Here is a 17,102-nt window from a genome sequence, read left to right on the forward strand (position 1 = left end):
ATAAAGCCAAAAGATTTAATTGGGATATTCACATAAGACTAGTGTACTAGCTGTACAAATGTAGACTGTCCCATTTTTCAACTACAATGACCATATAAAGCCAGTAAACCTGGTAACTTTTGCACAATACTTGCAAGGTCCAAAAAAGGACTGCTGACACAGAAAAATCCACCTTTAGGAATTACATTGGTAGTGCATGATCAAAAGTTCATCATAAAAACGTTTTTTTATAAAAACTAAAAACGTTTTTTAAGTAATAAGTATAGAATAAAAAATTTAATTATATTTTTATAATTATACATATATTACATAAATTTTATTTATATAATACAAATATAATTTGTGTTAGTAAAAATTATTTTCGGTGATGACAATGTTATAGATGCCGTCTACAAAACCTGTTTTGAACCTGGAACATTCCTTTAAGTTGGCCGTGGTCATTTTAGTTTCAGTGGCATATTTAACGTTTTGATAAATAATATACACATTCATTTTGCCTTTAAGGGAGCCTGCTTCCCTATATTCTCTAAAGTTAAACTTCTTAATCTCAACAAGAACATTCATTCAGCTCTCTGTATGTTTGCTGCACTACTTCAGTATATAAATAATTCTATATGTGCCCGATACCTGAAAATACAGATACATGCTTTCAAGAAATCATTCTCTCTACACAAACATCCCATAAAAAGGCAGCGGATGTTTCTTATCCGTCACGTCTTCCATCTGCTCCTCGGGGTCCTACCACTTCCCAGGAATGGGTATCCCACACTCATACCAGGCCACGTAGTTGATCATGGAATTTCCTCCGATGTCCCCAAACTTGACAGGCTCTTGACGCATGGCCCGGTAAAAGCCTTGATAAGACAGGAGAAATAGTCATATCTCGCATACTAGTGTTAGATTACTGTGTTCTTGTTAAATAAAACCTGTTTTTATTAGAAACCTTTTCTGGGTGGTAACTGATCTGGTGGAAGAAGACCACTGGTTCGTCCGTCCAGGAACGAGTCAACAAATTGGCAGTGATCCTCTCCATACCCAGTCTGATCTCCTATGCTGTAGAACTTCCCTGGAGAAAGAAAGAACTAAAAAGTAACTAAATGACAGAAATATCTGTAGAGTTGGTAAATGGTTAATACTGTACGGACCTTTGAGAGAGTCGCTCAGATAGATCTTGTATCTAAGAGAGTTGCACAACTGGATACCCACAAACTTGCGGTACCAGGTCCGCTTTATGAACTGCTGCCCATTGCACTCGGAGTACGAGTCAGACTTGAATGGAAACGATGACCAGATGGCATTTTTACCTATGAGAGCCAATATAAATGATTAGACTCACATGTACAGTTGGTATAGGCATATTGCGTCTTTCTATTTGTAATATTGTATGCTTGAGGTGACTGGCGCTCTTACCGGTTTGGATCTCACTCACACGAGGATCAGCTGCAATGCAGAAGAACATGATGTCACTGCAACTTAATGCATTGTTGATGTGACATTTTGGGGTCAGTAAGATTTAGTTTCTGTTTTTGAAACAAGTCTCTTACGCTCACCAAGGCTGCATTTTGTTTCTTTCATCAAAAACAGTAAAAACAACAGTAAAATAACTATTTGGATATACTGTCAAATGTAATTTATTCCATTTTGAATTTTCAGCAGCCATTAATCCAGTCAGTTCAGTGTCACACGATCCTTCAGAAATCATTCTGACGTGCTCAAGAAACATTTTGTATTATTGCAAAAGTTGAAAATAGTTTGCTCCTTAATATTTTTGTGGAAACGGTGATGCATTTGTTTTTAGGATTCCTTGATAAATAGAAAACAAAAAAACCTTTAATGCATCATCTCTTTCAAAAACAAAAATCAAACTCACCCCAAACTTTTGAACATAGTGTATATGCAAATGTACGTCTAAAAGTTAATGAAATAAACTATTTTATCATACCTACTGTGAAACTATACATAGATAAATTAGGCTGATCCAAACATATAAACATATGCCATTCAGGTAATTATTATTACACTCAACGCCTGAATATAACGAAACAGCATGGTTTTCAACTTAAGTTATTAAAAATCCAAAGCCCCAAGAAATTCCCCTGACATGTCCTCACTATCATGATGTACAATTTTCCAGAGCTTGTGTCAGATATCCTCATGGTTATTATTATTTTCTGGCAGTCTATCAGGGCCCCTTTACCTACAGTAAATAAGTGCAAAGGAGCCAGAAGAGAGAACACATTGGAACTATTAGTTGAACATTAGGCACATTACTCTCACTGCTGACAGTAATGTTTATATGCTAATTATACATATACATTACAGCATTGCCAATTACACACACCTGTGAGCTTGATGTCTCATTATTACGTTACCTTGGCCTGCATGACTCTTCTATCATATGAGTGCCAGTTTCTTTAAATTGTTCAGTGATGTCAAACATAATCAGTTTTCACGCAACTTGTGACTAATCACAATGCTTTCGAATGTTTTGAAGTATGAATGAGATTTAAGTGAATAATGATTTATGTTTAGGTCTGTTTTTCACACATGGCTCTTGTATGGCTTAAGATGAGCTTAAACATAGTGCAAAAACTCTAAAAGTAAAAACCATTAAAGCTTCTCTTGTTGATACAACTGGCCCAGTGACACTTCTAGAACAAACAGAGCTCAGATTCACTGGATGAGCCAAATGATTTCACAATGAGCTCAGACCAGATTGTGGTTTCAGATCTGGGACTTTTAGCTGAGACTCTTACACATATTCTGAACACACAATGTATTCACAATGAATTAATTTAACATTTCTTCTCCGCTTACCTGACTCAGTACTGAAGGTGACCGGTTCACTGGCTGGGCCAGAACCCAGCTCATTCTTGGGTGTAACTTTGAACTTATAACTACAAGACAAAATAGAGTTGATAATCCTGAAACAATGTTATGTTGAGCAGACAACCAAACATTACTAATCAGGTGTATTTTCTTGTAACAAACATTAAATGGACCTTTACGGCCCCACAGCGAAAACAGCTTCATAATAGCACTAAACGATACGCTGTTTAATAAGTTGTCTGTAAGGGCAGGACTATGAGTTAGTGTGTAGCTATTAGCTTAATTTAATAACTATTAAAGTCCATGACATGGTGTGTGTCTTCATACCTGCTCTCTGGTTTCAGGTTCTCCACAGCTGTATGTGTTTGATTTGTTGTCTGGACAGACACCTCCTCTCCATGCGGACCCTTGGTGGAGGAAACTACCTCATATTCTATTGATACAACAGAAACATAATTTGTTGTTTCAAATTTTTTAACGGAACATCAAAGGAGATTCCCAGAATGTCTGAGCTGCTTTATTCTATTCAATGAACTACATTAATGGTGTTTTTCAATACTATTTGGATTTTGGGGATAAGTAAGTAAGTACTATAAGCAAGCCAGTAAGTAAATAAATAAATAAAAACACTACTGTTCAAAAGTTTTTGGTATTTTTTTCTTTTCTTTTACTTTTCTAATGATCAAAGAATCCAATTATGATAATAATAATAATAATAATAATGTTTCTTGAGCACCAAATAAGCACATTAGAATGATTTCTGAAGGACCATGTGACACTAAAGACTGGAGTAATGATGCTGAAAATTAAGCTTTGCATCACAGGAAAACATTACATAAAATATATTCAAAGAGAAAAAGAGTTATTTCACAATATTACTGTTTCTACTTTATGTAGCCTTAGTGAGAATAAGAGGCTTCTTTCAAAAACATTAAAATATCAAACTTTTGTACAGTAGTCTATCTCCTTTATTCTATGGAAGAAAGTAATATAGGTTTGGAATGACCTAATTTTGGAATGAGCAAATAATGAAAATTTTAATTTTTGTATCTCATATATTTTGTTAAATCCAACTAAAGTAAGTTTAACCAAAGTCCACTCATCGCAAGCCAGTTCACTTGACGGCCATCTTGGCAGCTATTTTCTATGCAGGTAACGGACATAAAGTATAACTTCTATCTGCTGGAATGGAGAAAGACTAAAAATCTGTTAAGATTTGTCAAAAGAACTTTTCAAAGCCATATTTCAAATTAGCAATAAAGTCTGACAACAATGGAATCATAAATTTAGCTTCTTAAGCTCAAACCAATGCTAAAAACCAATATTTTTCAGGCTTGCCCAGCTAATGCACATTCCAAAGGTAAAAAACAGACTTCACAGCCATAAAAAAGGCAGTTGGCTCTTTTAACTTTCTTTCCAACAGCTGCCATTTTGGACATTGCAACTTTTCCCATTCATTTCTCAAATTGTCCATCACCTCCTTCAATACTGTGTCTAGTTTAAGCCAGCAAAGACAGTAAACAAATGCTCTGTCTACCTGTGGTCTCATTGTCTGTTTTGTCCCAGTCAAGGATGATGAAGGAGGGGCATCCTTCCACTGTGACCACAGTAAGGTTGGATGGAGGGGTCTTGGGTGGGCCAGTGACATTCAAGTATCCAATCTCCTCATCAGGAAAGAAGTTGAGAGAGTGAGTGACAGAGCATGGCTCCTCCGGACGTTTGTCAGTTCTATAGATCACGTGAGGCGCTGCAAATAGAGGACAGCCAATCAGAGGTCCAACACTTGTCAAAAGACTGTGAATCAGAAATCAGACACAGTTCTGTCTGACCGTGCTGTAGGTCCAAAATATGAATGCTTTTAGCCCATATTCTTACCTATGAAACGTTTCTTCCCCGTGGCATCCACCTCAGAGAGGGGATGAGAACTGAATACAGAGGAGTTGTCACTGGTGTCAAAACGACTCCCTAAGATTCAAAGGCAAACATGAAACGCCACAAGACCAGAAATTCAAGACTACAACTACTCCAATTGTTAGATACATTAATTCTCTCATTCTCAACAGATTGTCTTGCATGTTTGCAGTACTTTAGAAGAAATAGGCACCGAAACACTCTAATTTCAGCATTTAGTATGTTGTATTCATCATAGTTCTTGTACAAATGACATAACTCGCATTAGAGCATACCCTCAAAAACAGAATGTGGTGTTGTTGTCGATGATGGCCGTTGTTTGGCTGGTCTTTCAGTAGTGGGTGGAGCTAGAGGTTTTAAATCTGGTACTGGGTCCATCTGCTTCAGATCAATAATGTTTTCTAAAAGTTAACATGGAAAATGTTTCATTAACTGGCAAGAAACACATGCATGTCCAACAAGACTGTCGCCATATGGACTTTGATATCTTTGTCTGTTAGTGTCCTCACCCTTTTCTTTAGTCTCTGAGACCTGGTTCAGCTTTGTATTCGCTGTAAAAGAAGGCGCCAGATTAGTAGGAGATACAGGGTAATTGTTTGTGGTTACTGAAACTTTTCAAACTGAAAAGTTTGACCATAATTTAAAAAAAACCCACAAATTAAATTATGCTGTAGCTGTGATTAATCTGAATAAAAAAGACCGCTTGAGCTGCTATGGCCTGCTAAAAAAGTTCAAAGTAAGACTTTTTTCTTTGTGTTAGTCCTTTTAATTTTGTTTTCACTTTCAAAATCAGATCAGCATAAAGAAACAGCTATTTCACATTATTATAAATCTCCAAGGCCAAAATAAAAAACACTGCACACTGATTATCATTTAGAAGTGAAGGTAAAGTATGTTCTGCATAACATTCACATGGTTGGAATTAAAAAAAATAATGCATGACATCAGGTTAATGTCCGCACAGTCAGAGTATTGTGGGAGCCAAATGGGATCTTTTAATGCCGTCCAGACTCTTAGGACTGCGGCTTCTCCTAGAATAGCTCTGAGGGACCAATGCTATGATGGAGTGCAGAACTACACAGCTATAATGCTGCATATTCACTCAAAATAGAAGTGCGAGATAATATTGACCAAAGCCTGTCAATGAATCAATTTCCAAACGTAATTATTTCCAACAGCCATCTCTCTAATGGTCTATTATTCCAATATGCGATTCGCAAAACATTCCAGATCATTTTCAGGAACCTAATTTAGTATGAATAGAAGGGTTTTAAGAAAAGTTGGATGAAGATCAGTTTCACATTTTCCTCAAGTAATCATATGTCTACCAAATGTGTTCAAGCAGACTTTCTAATATGAGTCGGATTGGATGGATGGGATGAGCAATTGGGTAAGGACAGAGTGGCTTGATTCTCTATTATTCAGTTTCAGTGTTGTCTTTGGTTGGGAGAGGCTGATGAGGAAAGTGAAAGAGGGTCCTGGGTTCTCATCAGTGGCTGGCTAAGTTTATCAATGGCTGATCTGTCATGCTTTTCCACAGAATCATAAGCTCTGAAAATCCATCATGACATGAACAGCACATAAATATTTTCTTTGGCCCAGAATGGTCATGAAATCCAGCTGCAAGGGAATCGTTCTTTTTTGTTTTCTACCAAACAGGGACATCTATCTCAGACATCATGTTAAAACTGTATCCAAACTAAAACTATGCACAATTGGATTCACAGTTTTCTGGGACAGGAACCACAAAATCACTCAATAAACTAAAGAGCACAACACCAGGCTTTACAACTACAGTAACATCACATGGATTGAAATGGAAATATGATATTGCAACCCCCTTATGAGATAAAACTAAGATAACTTCTAATACATGCATTTAAAATCCATGAAGGAGTTTACCAAGTTGCTCTCTGGTTCCCTTTGGAAATTTGGACCCCAAACGTCCTTGATGTTTATCACCATGGGGCACTGTCATGATAGAAAAAATAATGTCATTAAATGTGAACATTAAAGGGACATGACAAAAAAAAAGCACATCAGAAACAACAATATAAACACAAGAATGTTTGTATTTGACCATATTTGACAGATATTAGAGTAAGAGACCAGACGTGAAAAAGAGGACTTATATGACAAAAACAGTTTAACTGTACAGTTTGAGCTGTAATATCAGGTGTCACAGGAGTCATCAGCTGTTGTGCAGAATTAAATGACAGCGTGAAGAGGATAAGATGGGAAACAGACTTTTGGCAGAAAGAGGTAGACTGTATGTGTTTGTCTTTTCCCTGCAGATAACACATGAATCTTGTCAACAGGTCCGAAGAGTCCCTTAAATAAATGAATTTAAAACCCACCCGGGAAAGCATGTGCAAAGAAGAATGTCCATATACAGTATATACTGTACATAAGCCCATGCACTCAACCAAACATACTCATAAAAGTTTATACACAGTGAGCATAATTAAGTTGTTGCCATGTCTATCAATGCCAGGTGAACTGAGAATGTTAAACAAACATAATAACGAAAGAAGGAACTGTATAGAATCTATAAAAAACTGAATTTTTTTTTTATTCACTCTGATTATGTCAAATGCATAAAAACATACTGTTTGTTCTTACATTGCAACTAAAAAAGGTAATGTCCAACCATTTTATTTACTACTTCTTGTCAAAAGTTTATTTTGGACCCTGATTAATATAAGCATTTGTGCATATAAGCATTTGTTTTGCAATATACTGATTTATGAAGCAAAAATAAATCGAATAAAAATAATATATAAACAAATGAATGGATATAAAATAAATATGGCTTAATTACTTAAATGCCCAGACTTGACACTTCTGTCTTAAAGGGATAGATCATGGAAAAATGAAAATTACCTCATGATTTACTCACCCTCAAACCATCCTTGGTGTATATGACTTTATTCTTTCAGACGAATACAACCGGAGTCATTTGCTGGAACGCAACTCTCTCGTGAATGCGCGCATGACAGTTAGCGGATGCTATAGATTACGGTTTATAAAGTTTTAAATATGGATATTTTTCTCACACAAACGCATCGATTTGCTTTAGAAGGCCTTTATTAGGCCTAATCCCCCAGAGCCTTGTGGTGTACTTTATTGAACTTCAAAATCTCTGCCATTATAAAGTTGGGAAGAGCCAGGAAAGTTTTTAATATAACTCCGATTGTATTCGTCTGAAAGAATGAAGTCATATACACCTAGGATGGCTTGTTGATTCAGGTGTTTAATTTGGATTGGAGACAAACTCTGCAGGATAGCGGCCCTCCAGGAATAGGACTTGACACTTCTGTCTTAAAGGGATAGATCATGGAAAAATGAAAATTACCTCATGATTTACTCACCCTCAAACCATCCTTGGTGTATATGACTTTATTCTTTCAGACGAATACAACCGGAGTCATTTGCTGGAACGCAACTCTCTCGTGAATGCGCGCATGACAGTTAGCGGATGCTATAGATTACGGTTTATAAAGTTTTAAATATGGATATTTTTCTCACACAACCGCATCGATTTGCTTTAGAAGGCCTTTATTAGGCCTAATCCCCCGGAGCCTTGTGGTGTACTTTATTGAACTTCAAAATCTCTGCCATTATAAAGTTTGGAAGAGCCAGGAAAGTTTTTAATATAACTCCGATTGTATTCGTCTGAAAGAATGAAGTCATATACACCTAGGATGGCTTGAGGGTGAGTAAATCATGAAGTAATTTTCATTTTTGGGTGAACTATCCTTTTAAGGGCTAAATTTTAAATTGTTGGATTGCTTCAGATTACTGAAACTAGCCTGTTTCTAAATCATACTGTATGTCTAGGGGAGAAGTTACCCGCTGGTCGACTCGGATGACTCGTCCCCACTGTTACCCTCTCCGCCACAGGTGAGTTTTGAACGGCATCGGATTTGGTGAAAGCTGTTTCAGGTGTGAGGTTTAGTAGGGTTTTTGCGGAGCCTTGTGGTGTACTTTATTGAACTTCAAAATCTCTGCCATTATAAAGTTTGGAAGAGCCAGGAAAGTTTTTAATATAACTCCAATTGTATTCGTCTGAAAGAATGAAGTCATATACACCTAGGATGGCTTGAGGGTGAGTAAATCATGAAGTAATTTTCATTTTTGGGTGAACTATCCTTTTAAGGGCTAAATTTTAAGTTGTTGGATTGCTTCAGATTACTGAAACTAGCCTGTTTCTAAATCATACTGTATGTCTAGGGGAGAAGTTACCCGCTGGTTGACTCGGATGACTCGTCCCCACTGTTAACCTCTCCGCCACAGGTGAGTTTTGAATGGCATCGGATTTGGTGAAAGCTGTTTCAGGTGTGAGGTTTAGTAGGGTTTTTGGGGTACCTGGCAACCATTCTTCAGGGGCAGGTTGTCGATTTTCAACTTGGGAGTCTGTTTTTGGATTGTATTTAGCAGTGCTAGCTTGCCGTTTAGTGGTGCTGGAATGCTTTGTTGTGGTGCTGGGTCTGGACTGGTACCAAAAGGTTATGGGTAGATATATTGGATGTGGTGTCAGTTCCTGTATGTTCTCAGTAAGAAATGGATTTTTAGTTGTGGGAATATGGGATGTAGAATATTCTTCAAGGATGGATGGATTAGTGCTAAATACTGGATGTTTGCTAACATCGGTTTTCAGCTGTGATACTAAGACATCTGTTTGCTGTTCTGTTACTAAGACAATATTTGCTAAAGTAGTGGGTGAAGTCAAAGCTGTGTTTGTCGGTGAATGGCTATTTGTGGACCAATCCTGTGTTGTTGGTGGTGGTTTGGTGTTTGGCTGTTCAGAATGTGCAATTGTGCTGGACTGGTAGTGAGAAGTGGTTTCTGGAAAATAAGTGTGAGTGGTTGGGTGTTTGGACGTGCCTCGTGAACGCTGGGTTGTGCTCAGTCGATGCAGCCTGGTGCTGGGTTGAATTTTTCTTGTATGGTCTTGTTTCTTAGATGGGTGAGGATGTTCCTGGACAGTGCTTGTGGTGCGTTGTTGGGTTTGTTGGATTGGTGGTTTGGTTGAAGGTGGATTAGGGAAAGATGTTTCACTAAACTGTTGTGGGGCTGTATTCAGCAGCTGTTTGGCTGTAATTGGTTGATCTTTGACTGAGATTTGCATTTTGCTGGTATATTGTTGGATTGTAGTGGATGGTTGTTGGGTTGAGCTGGTTTGTTGTTGGGTTCTGGAAGGTTGTGGCTGAGATGTTGTAGGTTGTTGTGGGGTTATGCTAGTATGTTGCTCTCTGTGAAGATCTGCTTGGGTTGTACTGGGATGACTGGTGGGGTTTCGAGGTCGAACTGTGCTTGTGGTCGTTAGTGTGGGCAGAATGATAGATGTGTGAGAGGAAGGAAGGGCCTTGGTTGAGGTAGGTGGATTGTCAGGAACTGTTGTGGTATTTTCTCCCCCTGTTGATGAAACTGTAGAAAAAGAAATGTTCTGTCACAGACATTCAATGAAAATGGCACACACTGGAAAAGAACAGAAATAAAAAGGCATTGATTTCAATTGGTTGATAATGAGACATGTAGCTCTCCTGTTAATGAAGTTAATGGGAAGTTAATGGGACAGTTTTAGGTTTTAATAAAATCCTTTAGCAGGAATTAATTTGTATTGAAGAAAAGTGATTATAATCATTAGATGATGTTTTTTCCTCCAACAGTTCCTCCAGCTTGTGCGTCTTTCAGAAAATTCACATCTGGCATATGGAATTATGATACACATGAAGGACATTTATTTGGAATGTATCTTGAAAATTACTGTGACAGGGGACCTACTACATGTGCAGTATGAGCGGTTCAATTTAAAACACAGTTTAGGTCACAGACATAAAACAGAAGAATCGTTTAGTCTGTTTTACATAGATGGACAATTAATTTGAGTAAAAGCAGGTTTACTTGGTTTGTTTAGTGTTTAAAGGTGTCTAAACATTTAAAGCTGGAAACTTAGCAAAAAAATTGTCATATTAGTTATAATGTCGATCCAGGCTCTCTATTTTATAAAGAAACCCAGGTGTGTGTGGTCATAAAAAAAACAAGTAATTGTTTTCTATCTAGAGAGAGGTAGGAATGTGGCTTTTTCACATGCAAGAAGTGTTCTGAAAATATATGGGGGAAAAAATAGTTCAAAGTTTACAGAGTAAGAGACAATGGGTATGTTCAGAATGGCAAACTATAGTATACTGTGGCATACTTATACTATTTTTGTAGTTTGCATATGTATACGGTATATATATCTCAATTTTTAAATTGTAATTTCTTTTTCTTTAGCAAATTTTTACAGCAAATCAATAAGAATGCAAAATAACCACATTTCTTTTTTATCTAGAGAGAGGTAGGAATGTGGCTTTTTCACATGCAAGAAGTGTTCTGAAAATATATGGGGGAAAAAATAGTTCAAAGTTTACAGAGTAAGAGACAATGGGTATGTTCAGAATGGCAAACTATAGTATACTGTGGCATACTTATACTATTTTTGTAGTTTGCATATGTATACGGTATATATATCTCAATTTTTAAATTGTAATTTCTTTTTTTTTTAGCAAATTTTTACAGCAAATCAATAAGAATGCAAAATAACCACATTTCTTTTCGAGATGACTGGAGGTCAGTATACTAAAATATGTATGTTGCTAATGGGGCAATAAAAGCAGAATACAAGTTTTTCAAATGTTGCATACTGTTTTACATGCAACTTAAAAAATAGTAAGCAGTATGCAGTGAATACTGTTCAGTATGTGGTGTGCATTATGCTTGTATTCCATTCTGCTAATGTAATATTTTGCTTGGCTTCAAAGGTGAGAGAATGTCATTTACCTGATGTTTTGCTTGGCTTTGGAAGGCTAGGGTATTTGAATAGAGGGGCTACTCTGGTCTGGTTACTGTTGTTTAAAACTAGAAAGTGGCAGGAAAATCATTCAATATTTTATATTCATTACTACTATCAGTGATTGTGTTTAGGAAGGAAAAATATGTATTTTACCTGGCACTGGTGGCAAGAATGATTGCTGGCTTGCTAAGACTGGCTTCTGTTTAGAAAGCAATATCCAAATTAAATAAAAGATCAAGCAAGAGAACAAAAGTGTTGTTCTTAAACTCAGTTATTTACTTACCTTAGGCTTCGCCTGGTTCAGTTCCTTAAATGGTTCTATTATTTGATCTGTGAGGGAAAAATCAATAAAAGTCTTAGTTACAGTATGTTTCATTTAAATATCAGTTTTGTGTCAGATATTCATTCTAAACATCCATAGGAGAAATCAAAAACAAACAAGACAATTGTTAACTAGGACTCGTTGCAAAATGCATGATTTGTAGTGGGTCACACCAGCTGTGTTATGGATGACCGGTGCACTCCAGACTCCACTGTTTGTGTCGGTGTCTGCTCGGACCACAAACTCATACAGAGCATCTGGTTTGAGGTTGTCGATGACTGTGCTGGTGGATGGACAGGTCTGGTAGTTCCAGGTATTGCTGGGTTCCTTCTCTCTGTAGCGCACTGTGAACTGTCTGAGAGGAGACAAAATGGCAAACCAGAATCTATAAACTAGATTTAAAATGGCAGTCAAATCACGAAAAATCGATCTCCGGTTTGAATAACTCACACTTGTAGATATAATATCAGCATGATATGGCACTAATGGGCTAAACTCAGATATTATTTATGTATACAGATGCCCCCGCTTACCCTTTTTTTCATTTTCCAGCACCTCTCTCTCCTTCTGGCATTTATAAGGTTTTTATGGTTCAGAGGGATCAAATTAGTTGTTTTGTAGAGAGCTGAGGTCAAGCTTTCCACTAACGTGTCCAAGGACAGTGTGTGTGGGTCACATTGTGCCTACGCTGTGGGGACCACATGTCCCCACAAGGACAGTAAAAACTGAAATTAGCTGCATTGCAGCGAGCATCCAACAGTCTCTATGAGCAAAATGACTTCATAAGGATGTCTTTACAAAAATATAAACATGCAGGAGATAGAAAACATCATGAGTTCAGAAAAAAAGAAACAATCTATGGAAATCCCAACAACGATATAAAAAAATAAATATGTGTATTCGTCTGTGCATACATACACACCCAAATTCTTTTTTCCACCCAAACATCTGTTAATTTTATTACTGTGTTTTACGGTTTCCTTTTTCTTTTATTTTCTTTTTTACTTTTTCTGATACTGTTTAGTTTATTAAAGTCTGGGTTTTTTTGCCCATAAATGTGTGTGATCAGAGTGTCTGGCTGTTTCTGGAACACATGGGCATCTGCACACATGATCCTGTACCTGCTTTGTGTCTTCTGTCAGTGTAATAATTGCACATCTTGAGAGAAGGTCAACAACAAACTGATTCAATCCAGATTAACACCCACACGGTACATAGATTTGCACACATAGACACTCGAGGACACATACCCTTCATCAAAACAGTCTTCTAGAACGGTATCCATGAAGGGGCTGGTCAGTAGTGTCCCCCAGGACAGCAGCACTGAGGACTCTGTTACCGAGCCAATCACAACGTTCAATGGTTTGTCTAGATCCACTTTTCCTGGAGGTCACACGTCAGTAATCAGCTAAAATTCATTACACAGTTTTCACTCAGAAACTGCTAGTAAATTTCACAATTAATTACAAAGAAATGGCAAGTAACACACTGAATTAAACGTGAAATTTTCAAGTAGAAAGACTATGATAGTATTTTCTAGTAAAACAATGTTCAAGATAGATTCCCATCAATAATCTTTATTTACAACTTTAAAAATATATATATATATTTTGCAGTGTACTGAAGGCCAACAACTTTCTGAACTGTTGTATAGAAGCAATAATGCAACGGCATTCTTTTTAAGTGTGGTTCAAGTGTCCAAATACTTTTTGGGATCAGTGTACACACAGATCTAATTTCATTTGTGGCACCGTGTTGCTTACCTGCACACTTTTTCTTAGGTTCCTCAGGAATCTTCGACTGTACCGCAATCAGATATTTGGGCTCAGCATCTAGAAAATACAGAAGAAACTGTTAAATAAACAACAACTCTATGAAAGATGGCTAGAAATAAAGACAGTACCTATCTCAGTCTCATAGGGTTGCCCATCCTCGGGTAGCTGGATAAATTGCTTGGAGAACATGCTGCTGCCGTAGCCCAGGATATATCCCTCCAGTCTGGTGTCCACATGGGGCCGGATGAACTTCAATACAATGGTGTCTCCAACAGCGCTGATACGCACCCTCATGTTTTGTCTTTGCACTGGAATTCAAATACACAGGAAAAGTGATCTCAGATTCACTTCATTCCCTTACATTTACATCATGACTGCAGCTAGGGATATTAGAAGTCAAGTGACTGTATCTGCAACGTTTTTGCCAAGAGATTTGGAATAACAATCAGTCCAGTGTCATATTTTCCTTTCTGAAAGCTACACTTCAACAGTCTAAACGAAAGTGGTTTGGTCATGCACCCATGCACTTGCCAGCAGCAATGCTTCCCTCACAAACATCACGTTCTGCCGTTATAATTACCTAGTTTTGTGAACTATGACAACAAAACACAAACACGTAAAAGAATCCCAGCGCGAGACCCCTGTTGTTTGTTTCTCATAAATGTGTGCGTTTGCCGTTTCTGAAGAATGAATGATGAAACAGTGTCCTATGCCAGAGAAAGTTGTTTCTGCTTGAGGGAAACCCCTGGCATTGAGCACTGAGCTCCGGATCACACAAACAGCCCATTTATTACATCAGAGCTGGTTTCTGTATGACTCCCAGAGGAATCAGCAGATAAACTGCTGTGTTGCAGAGATATGTCAGAAATCATGTGTGGATGTAACGTGAGAAAACACTTGTTGCATGCGTGTTTGTTTACAGTTAAACTTAGTCACCCACTGAATCTGACACTTTGAGAATAATGATTTCTCCCAGAGAGCAGTGAGATTGATTGATTGATTGATTGATTGATTGATTGATTGATAAACAACTGGAGACATTTCCTGCTTCTCGCATTTTTCTCCTTTAGAGTTTCAGAAGAGATCTGCAATCAAAAGTCTGAGATTTCAATATGAGCTTAAATAATTTTCAAATCTTAAATCAAATTATCGGAGCTACGGTAGAGTTTAAATGTTAAGACTTTCATAAAAGACTTTATGTTCACCAAGACTGCATTTATTTGACACTGTGAAACATTACTGTCATTTTAAATAGCTGTTTTCTGTTTTAAAGGGGTCATATGACGTTGCTAAAAAGAACATTATTTTGTGTATTTGGTGTAATGCAATGTGTTTATGCGGTTTAAGGTTCAAAAAACACATTATTTTCCATATAATGCACATTATTGTTTCTCCTCTATGCCCCGCCTTTCTGAAACGTGTTGATTTTTACAAAGCTCATCGTTTTAAAAAAGCGACCTGTCACGCTAACCACCGCGCCGCAAACACACTCTGCTCTGGTCCAGAGACACAATAACACGGAGCGGATCACATGCGCGAGTAGGCGCAGACCACAAAATGTATCGGAGCTATTTGAATTCTACACAGAATGCTATATTTTATAATATGGATGAAATTTGGGCTGGCATACCCTGTCAAATGCGGCTTTGCGGAGTTCAACGGCTCTGAACGGCTCTTGCCCAAGCTGTGATATAAACGAATGCTATTGGCTATTTTAAAAAGGGGCGGGGCTGCTTGATATGTCCCGCCCTGTCTTCCTGTTTCAGTTAAAATTACGTCAACACACTGCGTGTTTCTTATTTCAGGGGACCTTTAAAGGGGTCCTATTATGCTTTTTCACTTTTTTAATTTTAGTGTGTATGTTTGGGCATAAAAAAGATCTAGAAAGTTACAAATCTCAAAGTCCACTCCAAAGAGAGGTATTTCATTTTTTTAAAATGATATCACAAAGCGACTCTTTAGAATGTCATTAAAAATAATTCCCGCCTACAGAAATTCGAATGGTTGGGGGGAGGGGAGGGGCGAGGTTGTGGTTAGAATGCTTGGTTGAGTGAGTGCATCAGAGAAAACGAAGAAGAAGAGCTGCTGTGCTATATGCCTGAAACACTGTTTTTTTTTCACCTCCGTGCCCAAACGTCTTTGTTTGGGCTTCCGAAAGCGGATGATGTCAGGAAAAAGTGGTTGCAATTTATTTTTTTAAAAGTGACGTGACGTGACATGTGACCAGGTATGGTGACCCATACTTGGAATTAGTGCTCTGCATTCAACCTATCCAAAGTTCACACACACAGCAGTAAACACACACACACCCGGAGCAGTGTGTGTGTGCGGCGGCTGGGGAGCAGTTGGGGGTTTGGTGCCTTGCTCAAGGGCACCTCAGTCGTGGTATTGAAGGTGGGAGAGAGCGCTGTACATTCCCCCCCCCCACCTACAATCCCTGCTACAACCCCTGCCGGTACGAGACTCGAACCCACAACCTTTGGGTTACGAGTCCGACTCTCTAACCATTAGGCCACGACATCCCCCTTTTAATTCTGTCCATTTACATTTTACTGAGGACAGCTTCCACAACATGAGGGAGTACAGTGCCGGATTCGTCAAAAAGCTTTTGTTGAAAGACAAGGGGCATGGCAGTACTAAAACACCGTCTAAGCTGTTCGTCAATCACAACGCACTGGGACAGCTAACCAATCACAACACATTTTGTTCTTCATCAAAGCCGGTACTAATCAAGCCGTTTGTGCCAGGATGGGGAGAAAGGTATTTTAATAATGTAAATTATGTGAAAAATAATGCCAAGCATGAGTGCATGTTCTAGTACACCCCCAAAACAAAATCAAGTCTTTGTAAAAGAGCATAATAGGACCCCTTTAACATACTGTGATGCCGACTCCCAGCAGGACGAGACTCATGCCGAGTTCACACTGCACGATTTTAGCACGATTTTTCACTCGCCAACAGGTTTTGCAAAATCGCTAAATATCTAGAGCTGTCGGCGATTCACAATCACGCTGTGTGAAATTAGTTATGACTGAAAAACACATTGGCGATGACCTACAGCCAATGAGAGGCCAAGATACAGGGCAGCGGGAAGTTCGGGGAGGAGTTATATGAAACGTAGTTTGCGGACCAGTGTTGCCAAATCCGCGATTGCCGCCGGTTGTTTTTTATGTCAGCAGGTTGAAGCGACCCTAATAACGTGATATTTAGGCCCTGGAATGTGAATTGTACCAGGAGAACCCCACCAAAAAAATTTGTATTTTCCCCCCCCCCCCCGAACGCGATTTTTACTGGGTGACCCCCTCGAAAGCAATTGGGCTATTTTAAGGCTAGTTTCGAGTAGTAATTGGGCGGGTTTTGTAGCGAAAAACTGGCAACCCTGCACCAGACAGAGCTGTCGGCGATTCTTCCTATTGTAAAGTCATGC

The 17,102-nt window shown here is 38.2% G+C and overlaps 1 protein-coding gene across 1 annotated transcript in view; it reads right to left on the reverse strand.

Moving 5' to 3' along the window:
- Positions 1-431: 431 nt before the first annotated feature.
- The window catches only part of abi3bpa (ABI family, member 3 (NESH) binding protein a), a 20,175-nt gene continuing 3,504 nt past the window's right edge, over positions 432-17,102 (reverse strand). The window contains exons 2-20 of the mRNA XM_016237921.1: positions 13,804-13,983; positions 13,664-13,732; positions 13,151-13,283; positions 12,074-12,255; positions 11,862-11,908; positions 11,732-11,777; positions 11,566-11,643; positions 8,963-10,170; positions 6,643-6,721; positions 5,250-5,291; positions 5,016-5,141; positions 4,705-4,794; positions 4,367-4,576; positions 3,157-3,262; positions 2,818-2,897; positions 1,411-1,440; positions 1,146-1,304; positions 944-1,066; positions 432-854 (exon numbers count right to left, since the gene is read on the reverse strand). Of these exons, the coding sequence (XP_016093407.1) occupies positions 739-854; positions 944-1,066; positions 1,146-1,304; positions 1,411-1,440; positions 2,818-2,897; positions 3,157-3,262; positions 4,367-4,576; positions 4,705-4,794; positions 5,016-5,141; positions 5,250-5,291; positions 6,643-6,721; positions 8,963-10,170; positions 11,566-11,643; positions 11,732-11,777; positions 11,862-11,908; positions 12,074-12,255; positions 13,151-13,283; positions 13,664-13,732; positions 13,804-13,983 (3,104 nt within the window). The 3' untranslated portion in view covers positions 432-738. The remainder of the gene's footprint in view (positions 855-943; positions 1,067-1,145; positions 1,305-1,410; positions 1,441-2,817; positions 2,898-3,156; positions 3,263-4,366; positions 4,577-4,704; positions 4,795-5,015; positions 5,142-5,249; positions 5,292-6,642; positions 6,722-8,962; positions 10,171-11,565; positions 11,644-11,731; positions 11,778-11,861; positions 11,909-12,073; positions 12,256-13,150; positions 13,284-13,663; positions 13,733-13,803; positions 13,984-17,102) is intronic.

The sequence above is a fragment of the Sinocyclocheilus grahami genome, unplaced genomic scaffold (genome assembly GCF_001515645.1).
Source record: "Sinocyclocheilus grahami isolate Dianchi unplaced genomic scaffold, SAMN03320097.WGS_v1.1 scaffold527.1, whole genome shotgun sequence".
In the NCBI taxonomy this organism is placed as follows: Eukaryota; Metazoa; Chordata; class Actinopteri; order Cypriniformes; family Cyprinidae; genus Sinocyclocheilus; species Sinocyclocheilus grahami.